Raw genomic sequence first — 22,621 nt, forward strand, 5'->3', positions numbered from 1 at the left:
TCCTTCCCAGTACCTTCCATACCTGCCTGAGGATTGACTACCAGACACAACCATAGCTGCCTGCCACTGACCTTGGCCTGGATTCTGACTATCCTTGCCAGCCATCTGCCTCTGACCTTAGCCTGAACTCTTACTACTCTTGCCAGCCACCTGCCTCTGACCTCAGCCTGGACCTTGACCAGCCTCGGCTGCTGCCTGCCTCTGACCCTAGCCATGACCGGGACCTCTGCCAATACCAACTCCCATGAGACTCATGCCTAAGTTCTGCCAGCTCCCGGAACCTGAGGGCTCAACCTAAGGGGAAAGGAGAAGGTATAGGCGAAGTTCCAGACCAGTCTTCCTCCAGCCCAGTTCCGCCAGCTGTTGGGCAGAACCTACAAGGCCTTCCCACAGCACAAGTGCCCATGAACTTTACAGATGTACATGAACACTTTATTTTTCGCGCCTGCTGATTCTTTTGCAATCAATAACAGTAAATTTTAATTTGAACACCCATCCAGTAAGTCCAGTCTGGTTTCTTAGTGTACCTATCTCAAAGAGCTGTGGTACAAGGGAGATCACATATTATTGCCTGGGTCAAGAAGGTTTTCTTTCACCCCCACAGAAAGGACCCATTCCTTGGGAAAAGAGACTGAGGAGGTAACCCTGTTTAAGAAATTCTTTTGTGATCTCTTGGAAAAAGTGACAATCCAAAGAAAAGGGTATACTTCAGTTAGACTGAGGCAAATGAAGCTTACCCCCTTCCTTGCAAGCAAAGATATAAAAGTTTTCACTGTTCCTTCAGGCTCCAGATACCACTCTCTGTATTGAAGAAAAATTTTAAACTGTTTGGGTTTATGCTCCTCCTTGAGCCACAATCTTACAATGCTCCAGTGCTCTGTGCACTCCTGTGCTCTGTATCTTGTTTAGAGCCACAGGTCCTCTGCTCAATTCTCTGTGATTGAACAGGAAAATTTTGCAATTGTTTTACTTCTGTGTGCGCCCCTGAGCCGCACCCTTTTAAATTCTTCAGTGTTCTATGTACAAGCTTAGCAGCCCTGCCTCTGTCCCAAACTGCTTCTTTGGGCAGGATTCATGCAACAAACTTTTTCTTTTTCCTTTTAAAATCGTCAATGCTGCTTATACGCTGCAAGTGACATCGGCCACGCTCCCCTCATTTCTGTTGGGTACCCCGATCCGAATGACTTGGCGGAGGGTGGCAGGGAAATTGAATATCTCACCACAGTGTGCATATCTCCTTCCGGTTCGCGGAAACTCGGAGTTTATCCCGGGATTGCAGTCCTCAGGTTTTCGAACCTAGCAGACAAAGGGTATCACGTACTTAGGACATTTGCTTACCACTGAGGGGAGGGTTTTTTCCTTCAAGGAAGTTCAAGATACTTATGGGTTGGGGGTTACTCATACATTTTCCTATTTACAAATAGGCCACTATTTGCGGTCCCTCCCGGAGGAACTTAAAAGCCCAGCTTTATTTCATTCTATGAACCAGATATTTCAATTTGAGAGTCGTGTGACTCCATCTTTATCCAGCTACTATGCGCGGTTGCGGCGGGGCTTGGAGGGAGACGTGTGCACTCTTGGCTTCACGCTGGAATAAAGATGGAGATTTTGTTCTTACTCCGCCTATTCTCAAGGTGTGTTTTCGCCATGCAGCCAGGATCTCGATCAATCAATACTATCTAGAACTACAATATAAATTTTTGAGTTGGGCATATGTGTCCCCCCAGATAGCGTTTCACTTAAAAATAGCGCCCACGGCAGGATGCTCCTGGTGTGGTCATGCCCTGGGCACCTTATCGCATGTCTTCTGGACCTGCCCGCCGATAAAACGTTTTTGGCGACTTATTGCAGACTATTTAGCAGATTTGCTGGATGTGGCCTTTCCTATTACCCCCTTATGGTTGTTATTCGGCTGTATATCACCAATTCGGATCAGAGATCCTGGCTCACGTATGCTCCTGGCTAAAGCTTGTCTTGTAGGTAAAAGAATCATTTTATCTGGGTGGCGGACAACGGATGAACCTTCCTACTGGGCCTGGAGGAACAGTCTGCACTCGATGATGAATATGGAGAACATGGCGTCTCGGCACTCCCCCGCTAGGAGGCGATTCCTTTCCGTGTGGCAATTATACATCCAAACTCTCCCACATCGCATTCGCAGTCTTCTTCTCAATGCCTGAGAGAGCAGAACTTTGGTCTGTTTATAATGTGGACTGTGAGGATCGTGAAATATCTTAAGATTATATGCTGTTTTACTTAGGTGTAGGGGGACGGGGCTTAAAAACAGGAGCACTGTATTTGTTACTCGTAAACCTGAGGAGGGCTCAGAAACCTTCCCACCTCAGGATTTATTTATTTATTTATTTATTGGTTTTTATATACCGCCGCTCATCAAAGATATCACGTCGGTGTACATAGAACAAAAATACGCAGTTGCGTGTACATATAACAGAATAATAATAGCTGAATTCAACAATAAATTATGGATTGTTATGTTGTTATTATTAAAATCAATAAAAACCATTTAAACATAAAATCGTCAGTGTTCTGGGCACAACCAGCAGCACTGCTTCTGCTCCAACTGCTTTTTTGGGCTGGTACACACACAATAAACTTTCTTTTTCTCTCTCTTGGAGACTTGGGTTTCTCTTCGTGCCAAGCATAGGGCAGAAATCCCTACCACTACCACCATATGCAGGATGGCTGAGCAACTTTCTTAGCTGGAGGTAGGAACCAGACTGACTCCGGCCTTTCTTCATGCAACATTCACTTTATTAAACACTTTCAGCATATATTCAAAGAAGAGTGCCTATCTTCTCACAGCAGCACTCACCTGTTTTATCAGGACCGAGTTTTATTTAGGAGTTGCCTTCTTCTAGAGACAGGGGGCAGCCTAATCCCAGCTGGGTTCTGAATCTTATCTTGCTCCACCAGGATCCTACCCACAGAACTCTTCCTGCCCAGCAGGGTCTTGCTCAAAGAGCTCACTCCCTCTTTAGGATTTAAGGTGGATCAGGCATCTAGCCTGGTACTGCACAAGTTTAGGAGGACTAGTAAGATCACTTCTTCACAATCCTGTACTAAGTGAAAAGAAACCAAAAAAAGTTGCACGCACAGAACATCAAAAAGGTAGAACATCAATACCACTTTCAAGCCCACCTGTAATAACTTTAGCTATAGGCAAGTAATAAATCTTAGATAAAGTAGGCAGTTTCTCTTCTACACAGCTTAATCGCTTTTGGCGAGTTTTATCTGTAAAGTGATTGAGAAATGACAATAAATTAATAAATAAAATTTCACAAAGATACTTTAGAAACTGCAAGTTTTTAATTCTAAACTCTAAAGCCATAGCTTTCAATTGCCTATGAATAATCAAACTATCTTTAATATGATTAATATTAGAGTTTTGCAATGAAGTAACTCTAGCATCCATAGAAGAAAAGGTTGCAATTCTTGAATCATGTTCTTCCAGCCTAGATTGTTTAGCTCTAGTAAAATTACACAGCTGTGCAACAGAATTAGATAAGGATTTCTCCAGTCTGGTCACCACCCACCACATAACTAGGAGGGTAACATTATCAGGTCCTTCCATGTCCCCAATAACTTCACAAGGAGGAGGGATAACTGGCAGAATTGTAACTTTCAAGATTTTATAGAGTTGGTATAAACTCTGGGAGAAAAAAACCATTCAAAGCATAAAAAGACCACTTGATATGGGGTCAGGCTTGATCTATACAGGAGAAATCTGCCTGATGTTCCAAAGATAGACTTGCCATGGCTTCTCCCCCCAACCTACTGAGTTCCCTCAACTACATCCATGATTGGGATCAACCTAGTCCCAGCTGAACTGGAGGAGTCTGATGAAATAACACCCCCAAGACTGAAATATACAGCTGGTTGGGAAGATGGTGAATTAACTCCCAGACTCGGAGAGGCAGCACACAAGTCATTCTGGGAATGCTCAGCACGACAATGCACTTGGAGATCTATAGAACCACAAACCCTTTTCACACATGGACAAGATGTTGAAAACTTACCCTTTCGTTTTCTGCCCATCTAGAACCACAGATAACTTCAACAAATGCAAATTCTTGCTTAGTGGTGCACAGTGTACCAGTGGCTGCGCACCACAAGGCAGGAGAGTTATAAGCACGTCAACCCCTTGTGAAGATGTCACCAGGAACCACCAGGGTGGGGGCAGGGCAGATTCAGCGGCACAGTGCTCATCCCTTTTTTTGGCAGTTTTACTGTAGCTTTCACCAAACATACATCATGTTCCATTGGGGGAAAATGTTTTTGAGATTTATAGGTTGATATATTGTTATACAAACATTCTCCTGCTCAGCACTTATGCATTTCCTGTCGCTTTGCACAGGCAAGTTCTCAAACTTTCAGTGCATATTAGTTGTCTTTTGAAGTGGACCACAAAAGAATATTATATTGAGAATATTCCATTGTTTATAAGTACCTGTAAGTATAGACCCAGATAGCTTTTCGTTTGTATGGAAAAATGATTGAGCAATAAATGCATGAAATAAGAAGATGGGAACATTGATTTGGCCTGTACGTGGTGAACAAAGAATATTTACAATATGACTATAGGAGGTAGGGTTGGGAGCGAAGGATGCAGAGGAATGCTCGTGTAGGCCAGACTCCAGTTTTCATTTGCAGGTTGTTTTCCAGTATTGTTCTTTGTTGATAGCTTTTAACAAAAATACACATATGCATCCACTCCACTCTGTGACAGGCGTGTAGTCCTCTAACATTCTGATAACATCATCTTTAGGATGCGTGCCAGCAATCCTGCTGAGATAACACCAGTCTGAGAGAGATCTAGATTTACAACATCATTTTAATTTCTTAACAATTGAAAGTGTTAACTATGCATCTATTTAAAACATGAATATTCCTATAATTGTAATTTTGCTTTGCCTGTTTTAAATCTGCATCTTTTATTATATTTCAAGTGAAATATTTGTTATCAGTTGAATGGGTGATGCAATAAATTCTAACATTATGGGGTACATTCTCAAAGTACCCGTACCTTAGTTTTCAAAGAGATATAGCCACTGTCTCTAGGTCCCAGGATATGACAATTGTCATTTTCTGGGTATATTTAGCTGCATTTAAAGTCGGCTTTGCTGGGGATAATTTTGGGTTGTGGGAGTAAACTATGCATGTTTAATAGAACTTTCAAATTTATGCACATAGTTTCTTCCCTCTAATCTCACATAAATAGCAGAGGCAAAATACATAAAAGTATGCAGGTACAGTGCAGCTCAGTGACAGTTGTTCCATATGAGCAAAATATGTGGGTACTTCTAGTGTGCATAATTGCAGCTAATTTTCAAGGAGAAATCTGTTTTTTCTTTAAAAATGAGCTAGTATATTTGTGCACACTCACAATGTCTGCTTACTTTTATATTTGCTATTTATGTAGGTGGCTGAGCAAGGGCAATATAGTAGACATATATTTGAAAATCAAATGTACATGCACTGTTTTACACTCATAGGAGGTTCTCTTTGTAAATTGGCTAACAGTAAGCATGCAGTGGAAGCCTGCGTGCAAATACTTTGGGCTGGGCACAGGAAGGCAATTTTCAGACGGGCTTTGAAAGTTTCCCTCCCTATTACCAGACTAACCATCAGTTATTCACATCACTTGATTTCAAAATCCCATTAAATAATCTGCATTAATATTCTGTGTAACACTGACTACAGAAGGTAATAATGGTTTCTTGTTGCTATTGTTTCTTAGTCTGAGGACCTTGGTGCCTGTGCCCAGTTTGAAATCAGCAGACAGAACAGGAATATGATGCCTAGTGCCAGCTGTGTCTTCCCCACCTTTACATTGCGAAAGCCCTCTTCTGAGACAGACATTGAGAACTGGGCCTCCAAGCACTTCAACAAGCATACCCAAGGGCTTTTCCGACGGAAAGTCTCCATTGCAAATATGTTGGCCTGGAGCAGTGAGTCTATCAAGAAGCCCATGATTATGACCAATGATCGTAATGTTAAAAAGGAGGCTTGTGAGATATTTAAACTGATTCAGATGTATATGGGTGACCGACGAATCAAGTGTGACCAACTTAATGTAGCTTTGGAAATTGCCACTAAAGGATGGAGTATGCAGGGCTTGAGGGACGAGCTGTACATCCAACTTTGTCGACAAACCACAGAGAACTTTCGTTATGAGAGCCTAGCACGAGGCTGGGAGTTAATGTCTATTTGCCTGGCATTCTTCCCACCTACTCCTAAATTTCATTCCTACTTGGAAGGATATATTTACAGGCATATGGATCCAGTGAATGACACCAAAGGTAACAGTGCATGTTAAGACAGTAACTAATTTTGTCACTGTGGGTTATCTTTCACAGGACCTTATTCAAAAAGGACTTTTCCCCATTCTCTGCCTATAGACAAACAAATCTTCATTGATTAAGGATCCAAGAAGCTTTCATCCAGTTGTCATGAGTGAAGATAAAGCTGGTAAAATATGGTAGCCTGAGTACCTTTATCAATAATAAACTGGCTTTTCTGCTTTGGGATGCATGTTTAAATATACTGTAAGTTGGTGGTTCTCAGCGTGGTCCTCTGGCCTCCAAAACATCCAGTTTTCCAGATAATTGCAATGAATAGTCTCAAAATATATTTTAGTTCAGTTTGTTTATGAATCAGATTTTGTTATTCTTAAAAGCAGTCCTCTTTGAGAGCCATGAGGACTGAAGTTGATAACCTGTGATATAAGAGATGAGAGTGAAATGAGCTACAGGAAAGGAAGAAGCTGAATTACAGTTCTGTCTCAAAGAGTTACCACTATGACAGGATTAAAGATGTAAAGAACTCAATTGTCATGAATGAAATTACCGTAGGTACCTCAGTTTCATAAATGGCACTGAGCGTGCTTAAAGCAGATTACTAATGAATTGGAAATCCAGGGTGAAGAGGAGGGAGCCAACTGTTCCAAAAACTTCTTCCACTTTTCTTTCCTTCTGTCTTCCCCTCCCTCACTAGGTGAATCCTTTTGTTGAAAATTATTTTTCCATTTTTAAAATATTTGTTGTACTTATGGTATTGGATTTCGGTGTTACTTTCCAGCAGGAATATGGTTTCTGTATCAGTCCACTTCCATGCACAGAAATAAAGGTTAACAAATAAGAACAGCAACAAATATATAAGATGCTACTTCTTTATTGGACTAATGTAATTCTAAACTTAAGGGGTGCAAAAGGTGACATTACCAGGAAACAAGTGAATCATAAAAGGCATTCCAATGATAGGGTGAAGAGGCAGTTGCGGGGGAGGGGGTTTGATGGGTAATCAAATGATAATAGGTAGTAACATTTTATGGCTTGTAATATGAGAAGAAACCTAGGTCTCTGTTGAGTCCTTTATGTCAGTTCCAAAGCGTCTGATCATTTTAACTTCAAAAGTCTTGGATTCTAGATTGTTTTAAATTTTCCTTTAATTATCCTGAACATAAGGTTATTGATGCAGTGCTTTGGTTCTAAAAAATGCTCCCCCACAGAGGTGACACCTTTGTCTTCCTTATACTATTTGATCTTGTGTCTGTATGAATTGAGACTTGCCTTTAATGTCTGGCCTGTCTTACCAATGTAGCATGCTTCTTCCCATATTCTACATTAAAAAAATATACTATATAATAGGAGGAATCATTCATTATGCTGAATGATTTTCCCATGTGGGTGATTGTGGGGTCCTGTAATATTTGCTGGCATAGGGGTAGATTTTCAAAGGGTTACGCGCGTAACCCCCGAAAATCTAAGCCTGCACGCGCCGAGCCTATTTTGCATAGGCTCGGCGGCGCACACAAGCCCCGGGACACGCGTATGTCCCGGGGCTTCGAAAAAGGGGCGGTCCGGGGGCAGGGCCGTGGGCGCAGCGGCAGTCTGGGGGCATGGCCAAGTGCTCCGGCACAGCGGCCTGTGCTGGGGCATGGGGTGCCGGCAGCTGGCCGGCGTGCGCAAGTTACGCCTGCCTCGGGCAGGCGTAACTTTTGGAACAAAGGTGGGGGGGGGGGGGGATTTAGTTAAGGCTGGGGGTGGGTTAGATAGGGGAAGGGAGGGGAAGGTGGGGGGGTGCAGAAAAAAAAGTTCCCTCCAAGGCCGCTCCGATTTCGGTGCGGCCTTGGAGGGAACTGGGAAAGCCATCGGAGCTCCCCTCGGGCTCGGTGCGCGCAGGGTGCACATGTGTGCACCCCCTTGCGCGCGCCGACCCTGGATTTTATAACATGCGCGCGCATGTTATAAAATTGGGTGTACATTTGTGCGTGCCGGGTAGCGCACACAAATATACCCCACGCGTGTAACTTTAAAAATCTGCCCCATAGCTTGTAGCTTGGTACATTGCAGGGATATGTGTAGTGTTCTTCATTCTGAGTTTCTGATAGAAGCTTGCTTTTTTACTAATTTTAGCTTGAGATTAGATGGTTGCCTGAAGGCCAATACTGTGAGGGAGGTGGTAAATTCTCTGCTTGGTTAATTGTATTTGAGTAGTCCTCTTTTTGCATTTGCAAAGGCTTTTTGGTAGTTTATCTGATGTCATCTACATTTGGCTCTATCTGTGAGAGATTTTGTTTTCCGCCATTTTTGCTTTAATTTCCTGCCAGTTTTTTTTTTAGTTCTTGTAAGTTTGCTGAGAACTATGGGGTAGTTTGGGGTTTTGATGCATACAGTTTTATAAGAGGCAATCTTGTCCATAGTTGTTTTAAGATCTGAGTTCCATCTACTTACTAGGGTGACTGATAGGGATTATGGTGGAGGGGTTGCTCTGCTATGCCATGGAGGGTTTGCAGAAAGATTTGTGGATCCAGGTATGAAGTTATTCACACTAATCAGGTTGTTTCTGGTTTGGTCTTAGGGTACAATTGAGTGCTTATCAAAGAAAATTGGGTAGCAGTCTGTCCAAGACAGTTGGGTGGGCTGGATAATGTTAATTTCATATTCAGATAGCAATTGAATTGGATCAAGGGTGTGCACTGCTTTGTTGGTTGGCTCAGTGACTAGTTGGGTAATTCCCAGGGTTTCAAGTGTGGTTTATCTACATGAATGTTGAAATCATCTAGGATTGCCATCCTTGGATGCTCAAGAATGATCTCTGAAAAAGGTCCTGCAAGGTTTGAATTGCATTGGATAGCGAATAGTATGTCAGGAGGATACCCCATCGCGAATGAACATCAGCCTGTAGAAGGATGCTTTTGATCTCTTCTAGTTCTCTTGTGAGGCAGCATGATAGATTCAGAGCGGATCTGAAAACTGAAGCTACCCCTTCTCTTCTCTTGTTCTTGCAAAGTAAATGAGCAGCCATTTGGCCCTGTGCTGGGAAAGTGCACGCCGGCAGTTGGCCGGCACGGAACTTACTTCATCTTATAAGATGAAGTAAGTTCCAAAATTTAAAAAAAAAAGGTAGGAAAAGGGGTTTTAGGGGTTGGAGAGGAGAGAGGAAAAGGGAGGTATTGTAGGTAGGGGTTAGGGAACTTCCCTCCCAGTCCACTCCTTAATTGGAATGGACTGGGAGGGAACTGGGGAATGCTGTTCGCGTTGCTGTGCATTTTTTAAAAATCACCCACCTTGCGTGCGCGAGTCGCAACCCGCTGGCATATGCATGCGGGTATCATATTTTAGCACGCATATTATAAAATTGGTGTGTCCATGTGCGCATACGGGGAACTGCACACCCATGGCCGTGTACGCATGGCTTTTAAAACCTACCTCATAATCTTTCCAGAATACCAAGCCAACATTTTGTTATGCTGTCATTCCCAGTAAGGTTTCTTGGTCGAGCCAATTTAGAGTAGATATCTAAGGCATGCTCCTGTAATTTTTAGAGTAGTGAGCCAATATTTGGTTATGTTTCCATTCCCATTAGAGAGTTACTGATTGAGCTAATTGAGAGCATATCTACCATATAAATGGGCTTGGACAGACGTGCCGCAAATGCGCAGTAGAGAGCAGCTCTACTGCGCATGCGCAAGAGCACGTCGATCAGAGGGCAGCAACATGGTGCTGGGAAGAAATGGAGCAGCGGAGGGCTGCTTGGAAGCGGCGGGGAGGAGCAGCGGCCACGGCGGCAGCACAGAAGATCTCCGGGGGGGTCTCTCTCTCGCGCCGTGAGAAGCGGCGGCACAGACAGAAATGGGAGGTCTCCGGGAGTCTTTCTCGCGCACCTCATCACCGAGCATCGGGCGGGCCAGCAACGAGCCCGGTGGAGAGGCGCACGCGAGAGAGAGACCCCCGGTGGTGAGGCGCGCGTTCTGGATAAGAGAAGAAGAGGGAGTGGAGGAGGGCTCAGGGAGAGGGATAGGGTTGTGGAGGAGGTGGGAGGGGAAGGAAGAGGATGTGAGTAAGTGGGGAGGGTAAAGTTGTGGAGTACAGAAAAAGAGAGTGGAGGAGGGCTGAGGGAGAGGGAAGGGGTTGTGGAGGAGGTGGGAGGGGAAGGAAGAGGATGTGAGTAAGTGGGGAGGGTAAAGTTGTGGAGTACAGAAAAAGGAAATGGAGGAGGGCTGAGGGAGAGGGAAGGGGTTGAGGAGGTGGAAAGGAAAGGAAAGATGAGAAGGGATGTGAGGAAGTGGGAAGGGTAAAGTGGAGTAGAGAAAAAGAGGGAGTGGAGGAGGGCTGAGGGAGAGGGGAGAAGGGGAAGGAAAGGGAAGGTGAGAGGGGAAGGAAAAGGGAAGAGGATATGACTGAACAAATGAGAAGGGTAAGAAGTTCTGGAGAAGAGAAAAAAGAGTGGAGGAGGGAAGGAAAGGAAAGATGAGAGGGGATGGAAGGAAAAGGGAAGTTGTGGAGAACAGAGCGGGTCTAACGGTGCCGGTGTGATCGATAGAATCTCGCCCGTTTTAACGGGCTTAACGGCTAGTGTATCTATATTAAGGAAAGGAGGAAGAGGATCCTCTAAGAGATTTTTAAATCTTTACTATCTTTCTTTACTTATTGGCAATAAAACAAACATTGAAACTCCTTACTGCTCAGTAAACCTGTTTGGAAAGACAGTATAAGAAACAATTGAACCCCTATCAGATGAAAACCTCTCCTACCCTTATCTCCTCAAAATAGTCATTCCTTACAGAGAAACTTCACACAATAAGCTGTAAGGTAAGGTGGAGGGATTTCTATGTGGCAATGCTGTATCTGTGTTGCTCTTCCTGCTCCTGGGAGCCTATGCTACCAGTATGTCTGACTTCGGGAAGGTGTCTCCTGCTTCCTGCATGTGCAGTCTCACTGCATACCAGTTCCTCTTTCGGGTTGCAGGGACAGGAAAAAGAAGAAGCCATGCCACTAATGCTGTTTTCACTACCATGCTGCTGTTCTGCCTGGGCAATCAGCATTTTCAAGTCCGGGCAAAGGAAAAATTCTGTATCTCGCTGGGGCAAAGGAGGGGGAGGAAAGAGCAACTGGGCCCGATGAAGGATGGTGACACATCTGCTGATGCTTGGCAACACACTTGTATGTTGTGTTCTCACAGGACAAGCAGGATGGTAGTCCTCACATATGGGTGACATCACAGGATGGAGCCCAATCACGGAACACTTTTGTCAAAGTTTCTAGAACTTTGACTGGCCCCTACTGGGCATGCCCAGCATGGCACTAACCCTGCAGCCAGCAGGGGTCCCCCTTCAGTCTTCTTTTTTCCACGCAGCAGTAGCCACGCGGTTAAGGAGCTCTGCAGAGATTCCTGACAGGAATTTTCCTCACGGAATTACTAAAATTTAATTTACCCCACAGGGCTCCCTCCTTCAACTTTTTCAAGCCACGGTATTCCAGTAAATGTTTTACCTGTTTTCTGTCAATTACTGTCGAGTTTGGCCCTCGCGGCCTACTGGCCGTTGACCGTACCACGGCTCAATTTTTTCATGGCCATGGCATCCGGGTTCTGCCGGTGCCCGGACTGTAATCACACCATGTCCATCACAGACCCTCACAAAGTCTGTGTAATGTGTCTTGGATGTGAGCACGATGTCCTAACCTGCACCAAATGTGCCCTCATGACACCAAAAGGTCGCAAGGCTAGAATGGAGAAGATGGAACTTCTCTTCCGTGCTCAAACCCCGACGCCGTCCATTGCATTGACATCGTCAGAACCGGCACTGTCAACTTCACGCCAGCATCGACCTCCGGCCGGTGATCGGCCGGCATCGACGACTTCTCGGCCTTTGACACCCTCTACTCCCCCTCAAGATCGAGGGGATCATAGAGATAAGCATCGGCATCGAAAGTCTTGGACCATCGTGGGAGTGAAATCATCGACCTCGCCATCGTCCGAGCTGCCATCGAAGAAACCCCATCCAGAAAAGGCACCGACCTTTTCGGCGACCGGGTCACCGAGGCAACCCTCACCCGACAGGGTATCGGGAGCCGCAACTCCACCATAAACGGTGGACCCTCCGGCTATGCCTCTGCCTCCTTCTTCTGTTCCGGAGCCGGGGCTGCTTGCTCCAGGTCTCTGAGAAGAACTGGACCGGATGGTTCAGGAGGCCATCGATAAGGCGATGCATCGACTCCAGGTTCCTCCGGCACCGACTCACCGACCCGATTCCAGCAGCATTGGCACCACTGCTCTCGAGGATGGAAGCGCTCATAGCCGCTTTTCCACCGATGGACCCTGGGTCACCGATGGCTCCCGTGTCCTCCCCACTTGCATTGTCATCGGGAGGAGAAACACCGTTCCACATCCCTCCAACGGGAGTTCTGCCGATGCCTCAGTCATCGGTGCCGATACGTCCGTCGGTGCCACTGATCCACCCATCGGTGCCGACGCATCCTTCGGCACCACTGAGCCATCCATCGATGCCCTCGATGCCTGCGCCGGTGCCTTCGATGCCTTCTATGAAGAAAGGACAAAGAGATTAGAGCTGTTCAGCTTCAAGAGACACTGAGGGGGGGTCTCTAGAATCATGAGAAGACCAGAATGGGTATATGTGAATCGGTTATTTACTCTTTCAGATAATAAAAGAACTAAGGGGCACTCCATGAAGTTAGCAAGTAGCACGTTTAAAACAAATCTGAGAAAATTCTTTTTCCCTCAACACACAATTAAGTTCTGGAATTTTTTGCCAGAGGATATGGTTGGGGCAGTTAGTGTAGCTGGGTTTAAAAAAGGTTTGGATATGTTCCTGTAGGAGAAGTCCATAAAATGCTATTAATCAAGTTGACTTAGGGAATAGCCAGTGCTATTACTGGCATTAATAGCATGGGATTTATTTAATGTTTGGGCACTTGCCAGATTTTTTAACCTGGATTGGATACTGTTGGAAACAGGATGCTGGGCTTGATGTACCCTCAGTCTGACCTAGTATGACAACTTCTTAAGTTGTTATGTTCTCTCAGAAATTCCCTGATGCAAACAATACCATCTCCCCTCTCCCCATGTCTCTTACCCAATGCCCTCCATATCTGTCCCAAGCATGCCCAAAATCTGTTACAGTTACATCTACCACCTCTGCCAGTAGGCCATTTCAGGCCTTGCCACCTTCAGCTTTGCTTTGTATTTATTTATTTATGCACTTCTTATATACTGTGGGTCAGAACACATGATTCTATCTTTAGGGTTTACAATATAACTAAAAAACAAGTAGGAAGCAGAAAATACAATAAAATGGATAAAACAATAAGAATAATTAATTAAAATTAAACATAGTAAACGAAAAACTAAAATCTCAGATAAGATTAAAATAGTTAAGAAATAAATAGATAAGAAATAGCATGTGGATTCCAGCTTTCAGTGGTATTTTAAGTCTCAGATCCATAGGCTTGTTGAAAGCACCATGTTTTCAAGTCTTTCTTAAATCGTTTTAAATCATCCTGCATTCGCAAATCTGGTGGCAAATAATTAAGCCAAACACTGGGGCCTCTTTATGTCTTATTACCAGCTTTTCTAATAATCCCAAGATCAACAAAGTTAGGCTTGTAAAAATAAAATTCAGCCTCCACATGTTTATTAACTTCTGATTTCCACAATGTTCACTCCAGCTCACTCCAGCTTTCTTGGAAGCTCCATGCTGTTGCACCATTGCTGTTTAGGGTTGTAGCCACCACTATATGCAGGTTACCTCAGTACCTTCTTGGAATCACAATGTAGTGATACCACGGCTGTTCTGGACTAAACTACCACTCTGTGCAGGCTACTTTTGTGCTTCATTACCATCTTTCCAGCACTAGTAATCTTCTAAAGTATACATATTTAGATTCATAAGTATACTCAAGAGTTGAGGAGAGATGGGGGGATATGACAGAGACATTTAAATACCTGAGATGTATTATTAATGCACAAGATGCAAACCTTTTTCATTGGCAAGGAAGTTGTAGAACTATAGATCATGATATGAAGCTCCAAGAGGCAAACTCAGGAACAATATCAGGAAATAGTTTTTCATGAAAAGAATGTGGAGTGAAAAGCATGGCAAATGTATAGAACAGCTTTGGGGTGGAAAGACGAATAGTGACAGAATGCAAGATGCATGGGATAAGCACAGAGGACCCTAAGTTCTGGAGATATGATTGTAAAGTCTGAGATCAAGTAGACTCTGTGGTGTTGCATCAGGAATGAAAAATAGGCAGACTACAAAGAAGATGTGCTACATGGAGCTCTGAATCTGGGCTGTCACAGGTGGCAAGCTACTCATTAGCCATACCTGTAAATTACATACATTGCACTGGTATTATCAGGCAGTTGTTTTGTGTCTTGTAACAAGCAGAAGAATGCCTTAAATAGGGCCTGCCACTCAGCTGCCAACTGGAGTACATCAGAGAGAACTAAGGAATTGAACTGTTTTTTATTGATGTTGATGCTGGTAGAGAAGCTCAGCATGCCCTTTTTTTCATGTAATGTCAAAGCCTCTCTTTCTCTGAAGACAAAGCACTCTCTTAAGTCTGTCACTCTCACATTACAGCTGGAGTTCTCCAAGTTCACATGTGGGTGGTGCACAATGAAAAGCTGGGCTTAACACAGAGAGCTTTGTTCTGAGATTCGAGTCACTTGTAAAACCAGCTTTCATCTCTATTCATGATGACGACATGTTGTCTGTTCTTTTTGCATGCCTGTTATTTTATTTTATATTAATACAATTTATGTCTGCTTTCAAGTGAGTGGTTTTGGGTACAAGGGTTCTTGTATATTTTCTTCTTGTGCCTGCAAGCAAAAATCATAAATGAGGGAGGAATAATAGCAACTACTATGCCAACTTAAACATGGAATCACGTTCTGTCCTTTGGACTTTCCATCACCTCTCATTCTTCAGCATCATCTTGCAAATATGGAGAAGAATTATTGCTTTTGTGATCTATATTGTTCCTATTCTTTTCAGTGACTTAGCAAGCAAGCTGTGCCTTTATTTAATTGGAGAATGACATAAACAGCATGCTTTCTACATAGAGCTATTTTTAGTTTCTTACAAAAAATGCCTATGACCATTCCTTTCACCATCATGCAAAAATATGCTGGATTGTCTGCTTCTTGAATCTTCTATTATTGAGAGTTGAGTCATTCAAGGATTTCATGTTCCCTCTGGATGGATGACAATATGAATAAATCTCCTCCTGGCTAGTTTTCAGTGCTAATACTGATTAGGAATGCTGACATTATAAAGCATTTCTGGTCTTCTGGTTTGAAGAATATTCCAAACCTTCTATGTAATAACCACTGAAGTACATTGTTTCCCAGAAATCTGATTGTGGAATAGTATATAGTAGCAATTAAAGCACGTTCCATATGAAAATAAACTAGGAGGGAATGTTGTTTTAATTATCTGGGTGCTCAAATAGCAAAACAGTATGTCAGGGTAGTGGTATCGTTTTGAGGTGTTGAAGTGGATTCTTGGGCATTGCAGTGATGGCCACTCCCATGGGGAGGAGCCCCATGAGGAACCACAGTACTAGGCTAGACTCTATACATGTAGACACAGAGAATTTGTATTTATTATACAGCTTGATGGTACTGCCCGAGTTGGAAAGTAGTGAAGGCAACTCAGTAGAAGCAGTCCAGGGGTCCTCGGCAGAGGAGACCAGACTCACACTTAGATAGATGAAAGGCAGCACAGGGTAGTAGAGGCAGAACCCGGATGTAGACTCCAAGCGCTGAAGCTGAAGGTGAGACAGACTGAGAGTGTTAGTACTCAATGAGCAGTTGGCTGTATTGATGAAGATCCTGGCAGGCAGAAGCAGATCGGATACAGGCACCAGGTTAGGGAATGCAGGCCCTCAAGGAGCGAGTACCTAGTTTCCCAGATAGGCACCTGAAAGAGAGAAGAAGGGCCCCCGAGGAGCGGGTACCCAGGTTAGCGATGAATTACCCCGAAGGGCAGAGAGAGAGCTTTCAGCGGCTGCTGGGAAGCAGCAGAGCAGCTTAGACTGGAGCATTCCAATCCTGGCTAACTCGGTTTGTTAGCAAATGAAGGGAAGGCTAAATACCAGGATATGCTGATGTCACTCGGAGGGGACGCCCCCAAGGTTCCTGCTATGACATGGATAAAGACGTGGGCGGCATGCGCGCGCGCACCCTAGGAGGCCCATAGGAGAAACATGGCGAATGCCGTCAGTGTTGCCGATCCGGGGACGCCGGAGAGAGCGGCATGAGGATGCGGTAGCAGCCAGCTTTCCAAGGCTTGAGAGAGAAGGAAGAAAGGTGAGGCATAGAGGTCGAAGCCGTCTGAGACCGACGGACGTAACAGGTAGTGGCCATGGCCAGAGCCAGAGCAATACCACTGTGCATAGGAAGGATATAAAGGAGATGATATCTCTGTTCAAGCCTTTGGTGAGACTTCACCTGAAGTATTCTGTTGAAGGCAAGAGGCCCAACCTCAAAAGAAGTAGTCCAGAGAAGGGCTACTAAACTGCTCCTTTATCCTGCAGGTGGTGCTGCGAGCCACGTGAACTGTCTGGTCCTCCCAGCTCTGTTCTCCTCACTTCCCTCTGGTGGCCATCTTGTTTCCTGTATAGGCTTGTACTTATACTGAGGCAGAATCAGCAGTCAGTTGCCAGAGCTTGGCCTACCTTTCAGTCCTCGTATTCTCACAAGACAAGCAGGATGGTAATCCTCACATATGGGTGACATCATCAGGATGGAGCCCAATCACGGAACACTTTTGTCAAAGTTTCTAGAACTTTGACTGGCACCACTGAGCATGCCCAGCTTGCCACTAACCCTGCATCCAGCAGGGGTCCCCCTTCAGTCTCTTTTTTTCCGCGCAGCTTTAGCCAAGCAGAGTGAGGAGCTCTCCCACGGTTTCCTGACAGGAAAATTTCTTATTTATTTATTTATTTTTAATTTTTATATACCGGAATTCCTGTATGCAATACAAATCAATCCGGTTTACATGTAACGAGAAGGTTGCCCTGGTCTGGGAGGTTAGACCGGGGTTTTTTTTACATAGAACATTGAAACAATAACAATCAACCATTGAACATTATTACAAGGAACATAGAAAGTAATAATAATATTTAACCAAATAACAAATAACCTTATTCTTCAGGAAATGTTCCTGGACTCGCTACCTGGACTTCTCTTCTACCTTGTACACCGTCGATACCCGTGTCCATTCGGTAAGTTTTACTAACTTTTCGCTCGGTTACTGACAGTTCCAAGTTTTATGCCCTGAGGTCACCGACCGAGCCATGGCCTAAATTTTCGACGATAACGATGGCGACAGGTTTTCGTAGGTGCCCGGACTGTCCTTGGACGATATCCATCACCGACCCTCATGAGGTTTGTGTGTTGTGCTTGGGCCCTACTCATGATGTAGGTACATGTACCAACTGTACCCAAATGACCCCTAAGGGGCGTCGGGCTCGTTTGGAGAAGATGGCTTTATTATTTCATTCCAAACAGCTTTCTTTAGCTCCTTCGCCAGCCAAGTCCCGTCATCAGTCAGATACCGATGACTCTTGATCCACAGCGAAGACTTCGGCTTCTACTTCTTCAGTGCCGGGCACAAGTAAAAGCGAGCATCGAGAAAAACATCGCCATCGCCATCGGAAAATCATGCCGTCTGATCCAGGCGCACCGGTGGCCTCGACTTCCACTTCCATCAAGCCACCAAGGAAGAAGGCCCGTGCCGAGGAGCCCCAAACCTCCTCCATGCCAGGTACACCAAGGTGTTCCCCGCCTACAGTAGGAGCAACAGCCGAAACTCCACCGATACCAGTGGTCATTCCGCCAGCACCCATCCAATCTCCCACTCTGGACCTGGTCTTAACAATGCCGGCGTTCCATGAGGAATTGAACCGGATGGTTCAAGAGGCAGTGGTGCAGGTGCTCCATGGACATCCGGTTCCATCGGCACTGATACCAAGTCCGACTCCAGCACAGGATCCGATGCCACCAATGTTCGCACCACTGCTTGACGGGTGTTACGACTGTCGCTGCCCGACGTCTCCACTCCGCCATCCATACCTCTTTGGCGACTCCTCCTGCGGTTGACGGACGTTTGGCTGCCGCAGCGTCTGCCTGCCGTCCTCTCCGGCGTCCCTGGTCCGGCTTGGGCGCTGCCTCCCGCCATGCTGTCCAGTTGCTTTAGGGCGCGCACGCCACGCAGCCCTGCTTCAAGTACCTTCTTTGGCACGAACCTCAGGGACGTCCCCCTGTGATGACGTCTCGCATCCCGGAGACAAATAGCCTACGCGATTGCTAGCGGTCGAGTTAGCAAAGTTTTCCTATCAGATGGGATTCACTCTCCATACCTAGCTACTCTGCCTCCACTACTGGACTACTCTATTTGGGGTACCCGCTCCTCGGGGGCCTCTCTCTCTTCTCTTTCAGGTCACTATCTGGAACTGGTACTCGCTCCTCGAGGGCCCATGTTCCTGGACTCTCTACCTGGACTTCTCTTCTACCTGGAAGACACTGCTGCCTATACCATCAGTGAGTTACCATCTACTTCTCTCAGAGCTGTTCCCTGGAACCAGATACTCGCTTCTCGAGGGCCTGCCTTTACTTCAGCTCCTGTGCTCCATACCGAGAGACCACTGTGTGAGTACTATACCAACGAGGCTCTATTCCTAAACCCTGCATATATTGCTTGTACTCACGATCTCAGTTTCTCTCCACTACAGCACAGCCATTGTGGGATCGCTGTTCCAGAGCCTGAGGGACTACAAGCCCAGCCAGGCTTCATTCCTGCTCACTACCGCCACCTCTGGTGGCTCCTCAATACTGTTTAAAAACATGGCTTTTTAAACAGGCATTTTACAAGGAGACGGGAGAATAGAAATTATTCAGGAATAAGCAGATAAACACCGACACACAGTACTTATGACAATACAGTAGAGTAGTCTATGAACCCCACATCACAACTAGCATATTGATAACACTATGTATAATAAATTTACCCGTAAAAGTACTTTCAGTACACTCGGTCATGACCCACTTCTCTAAAAATTATTTTGTCTAATGATATATTGTAACCGAACCTTTGACAGCACCTGTTAGAATGTACTATAGTACACTTTTACTTACATTAAATATGTGCCTACATGTAAACCGTTGCGATGGTATATAACTTAGCGACGGTATAGAAAAGATTTTAAATAAATAAATAAATAAATAATAAAAGATCTAACTGTGTGTGTGTCCTAAAGCTGAGCCTGACCTGTGGCCCCTCACGGGACTTCTCCCTGTGGGCGTGGTCAGCATCCACAGAGTCCAGGGGTCCACCCAAATCCTTACAAACAATAACAACAGGATCGATGCCCTCATTGGTGCTCTGCCTTCGGCACCAAGGAAAATGCCATATCCTCCTGGTCCATCAACGCCCATCCTTCTCTCCTCAGAGGAAGGGGAATCACCGATACTGGCCCTTCTGAGGTGTTACCACCGAGGCATCCACCGAGGTCACCGAGCCCTTCGGGGCTGCTTCTGCCACTGATGCTGCATCGACCTCCCTCGATGCCGGTGCTACCGGTGCCACCACCGATACCCTTGGTGCCCCAACCTCCTCCGGCCAGAGGAGGTCCATATTTACCTTCTGAAGAACCATTGGGGGCTGGGAATCAGCCCTATCACCCTTGGTCTGATGACTCTTCTGATTCCCAAGACACCGGTGATATCCCATCTGTGCCTTCCCCTCCCGAAGAGAGGAGGAAGTCTCTCATCAAAGAGAGGTCAGAGTCTATACTATTCACTTTCCAGACTGAAGAAGACTCCAGACACAAAATGTTAGAAGTCGATGCACCTAAGGAGGTAATGTCCATACCTATCCATGAGGTTCTCCTTGACCTTCTTCAACACAACTGGGAGCATCCAGGAACAGTCCCACCAGTTAACCGTAAGACTATTGCTACGTATTTAGTCCAAGCAGCACCTGGCTTCCAGAAAACTCAGCTGTCCCACCATTCAGTGGTGGTCGAGTCCGCCCAGAAGAAGGCCAGAAGGCCACGGCCTCATTCATCCATGCCTCCTGGAAAGGAACAGAAATTCCTCGACGCTTTTGGTCGTAGGGTCTTCCATGGGGCCATGCTAATCTTCGTATTGCAGCTTACCAACTCTACATCTCGCAATACAACAGGAACCTGTTCAAGCAGCTCCAGGATCTTTCTGATTCCATTCCTGATCAGTTCCAGGACCAGCTCAATGTCATTCTTAAGAAAGGTCTAGATATTGGTAAGCATGAGGTGCACTCTGCTTATCATATTTTTGACGCAGCTGGAATAAGTGCTAGGAGGTGGGCCTGGCTTAAATCTTCGGATCTGCGTTCAGAGGTTCAGGAGAGGTTAGCGGACCTCCCCTGTACAGGAGATAACCTCTTCGGTGAGAAAATTCAGGAGACTGTAGCTCAACTTAAAGAACATAACGAGACGTTGTGGCAACTCTTGGCTGGGCACATGGAGTTCTCCATTTCTTCTAAACGCCCATTCAGAAGGGAAGCTAAACGAACCACCTTTAAGGCACGTAGGTACTACCCACCTCAGACTCGGTCTCGACCGTCTAGACCATATCAGAAGTCTCAACCTCACCAGCCTAGGCCTCAGAAGACGCAGCCTCCTCCACAGCCTGGGCCTTCTTCCAGTTTTTGCCCACTAGAAAGCAAATGTCCACCTCCGCCACTACCATATCTACCAGTGGGCGGCCGTCTCGGCCACTTCATCAGCACCTGGCACACCCTCACCACAGACCAGTGGGTTCTCTCGGTGATAACTCAAGGTTACCATCTCAACTTTCTTTCAATCCCATCAGACTCTCCACCTCATAGAAACATAGAAACATAGAAGTGACGGCAGAAGAAGACCAACGGCCCATCCAGTCTGCCCAGCAAGCTACGCAGTTTATCCATTTCCCCCCCCCCCCCTTTTTTCTCCCTCCCACCCGTCTCTATTGGCTTCCAGCACCCTCCGGCCCCAATTCCCTTCCACCCCTCCACCAATGCAGAGAGCAGCGCCATCCTAGTGAACATCCAGCTCAATCAGGGGTAGCAACCGCCGCAACCAGCAGCCCACACCCCTGCCCCTTACCCACCCCTGATTTGTTTGTTTGTTTGGGTTTTTTTTTTGTTTTTTGAGATGGCAGCCCTCCATCCTTCCGCTCCGTGAAGGTGGAACACCAACCACTGGCCACCGGCATCCCGCTCCGTGAATGCCTCAGTGGCTACTGCTGCTCCGTGCAGTGTTTTGCTGCCTGAAGGTGGAACACCAACTACTGGCCACTGGCATCCCGCTCCATGAATGCCTCAGTGGCTACTGCCGCTCCGTGCAGTGTTTGCTGCCTCCTCTCTATTTATGCCCACTAGACTTGATGGATCCACAGTGTTTATCCCACGCCCCTTTGAAGTCCTTCACAGTTTTAGACTTCACCACTTCCTCCGGAAGGGCATTCCAGGCATCCACCACCCTTTCCGTGAAGAAATACTTCCTGACATTGGTTCTTAGTCTTCCTCCCCGGAGCCTCAGCTCGTGACCTCTGGTTCTGCTGATTTTTTTCCTACGGAAAAGGTTTGTCGTTGTCTTTGGATCATTAAAGTTTTTCAAGTATCTGAAAGTCTGAATCATATCACCCCTGCTCCTCCTTTCCTCCAGGGTGTACATATTTAGATTCTTCAATCTCTCCTCGTACGTCATCCGATGAAGATCCTCCACCTTCCTGGTCGCCCTTCTCTGTACCGCTTCCATCTTGTCTTTGTCTCTTTGTAGATACGGTCTCCAGAACTGAACACAGTACTCCAGGTGAGGCCTCACCAAGGACCTGTACAAGGGGATAATCACTTCCCTTTTCTTACTCGATACCGCCCTATTCTCCTATGTAGCAGAACTCACAAAGTCCACCACTCCTTCCCCCCAGGAAGATAATAGCATAGAGAAATGCAATAAACTAGCAGATCACTTTAAAAACAAAATCACCAACATTCTCAATCGTCTCCCCCCCAAACCCACTCACATCGACCTCCCACCCACCACCAACAACATTAACCTCACATCCCTTGATCTCACCACTACGATGGAAGTCAACTCCATCCTAAAAAAGATGCGGCCAGCCACCCACATCGCCGACAACATCCCATCTAAACTCCTCCTCACTATCCCTTCCGTCATAGCAAGACCGTTAGCGGATATCATAAACTGCTCCCTTACCTTCGGGACGGTTCCCGACCCGCTTAAACTCGCCATCGTAAAGCCCCTAC

General features: G+C 45.8%; 1 protein-coding gene across 3 annotated transcripts in view; it reads left to right on the forward strand.

Moving 5' to 3' along the window:
* The window catches only part of ARHGAP39 (Rho GTPase activating protein 39), a 725,782-nt gene that overhangs the window by 396,517 nt on the left and 306,644 nt on the right, over window positions 1-22,621 (forward strand). For all 3 annotated transcript variants that reach the window (XM_029592209.1, XM_029592211.1, XM_029592212.1), the window contains one exon: window positions 5,759-6,320. In XM_029592209.1, coding sequence (XP_029448069.1) covers window positions 5,759-6,320 — 562 coding nt within the window. The remainder of the gene's footprint in view (window positions 1-5,758; window positions 6,321-22,621) is intronic.

This window comes from Rhinatrema bivittatum, chromosome 2, assembly GCF_901001135.1.
Source record: "Rhinatrema bivittatum chromosome 2, aRhiBiv1.1, whole genome shotgun sequence".
In the NCBI taxonomy this organism is placed as follows: domain Eukaryota; kingdom Metazoa; phylum Chordata; class Amphibia; order Gymnophiona; family Rhinatrematidae; genus Rhinatrema; species Rhinatrema bivittatum.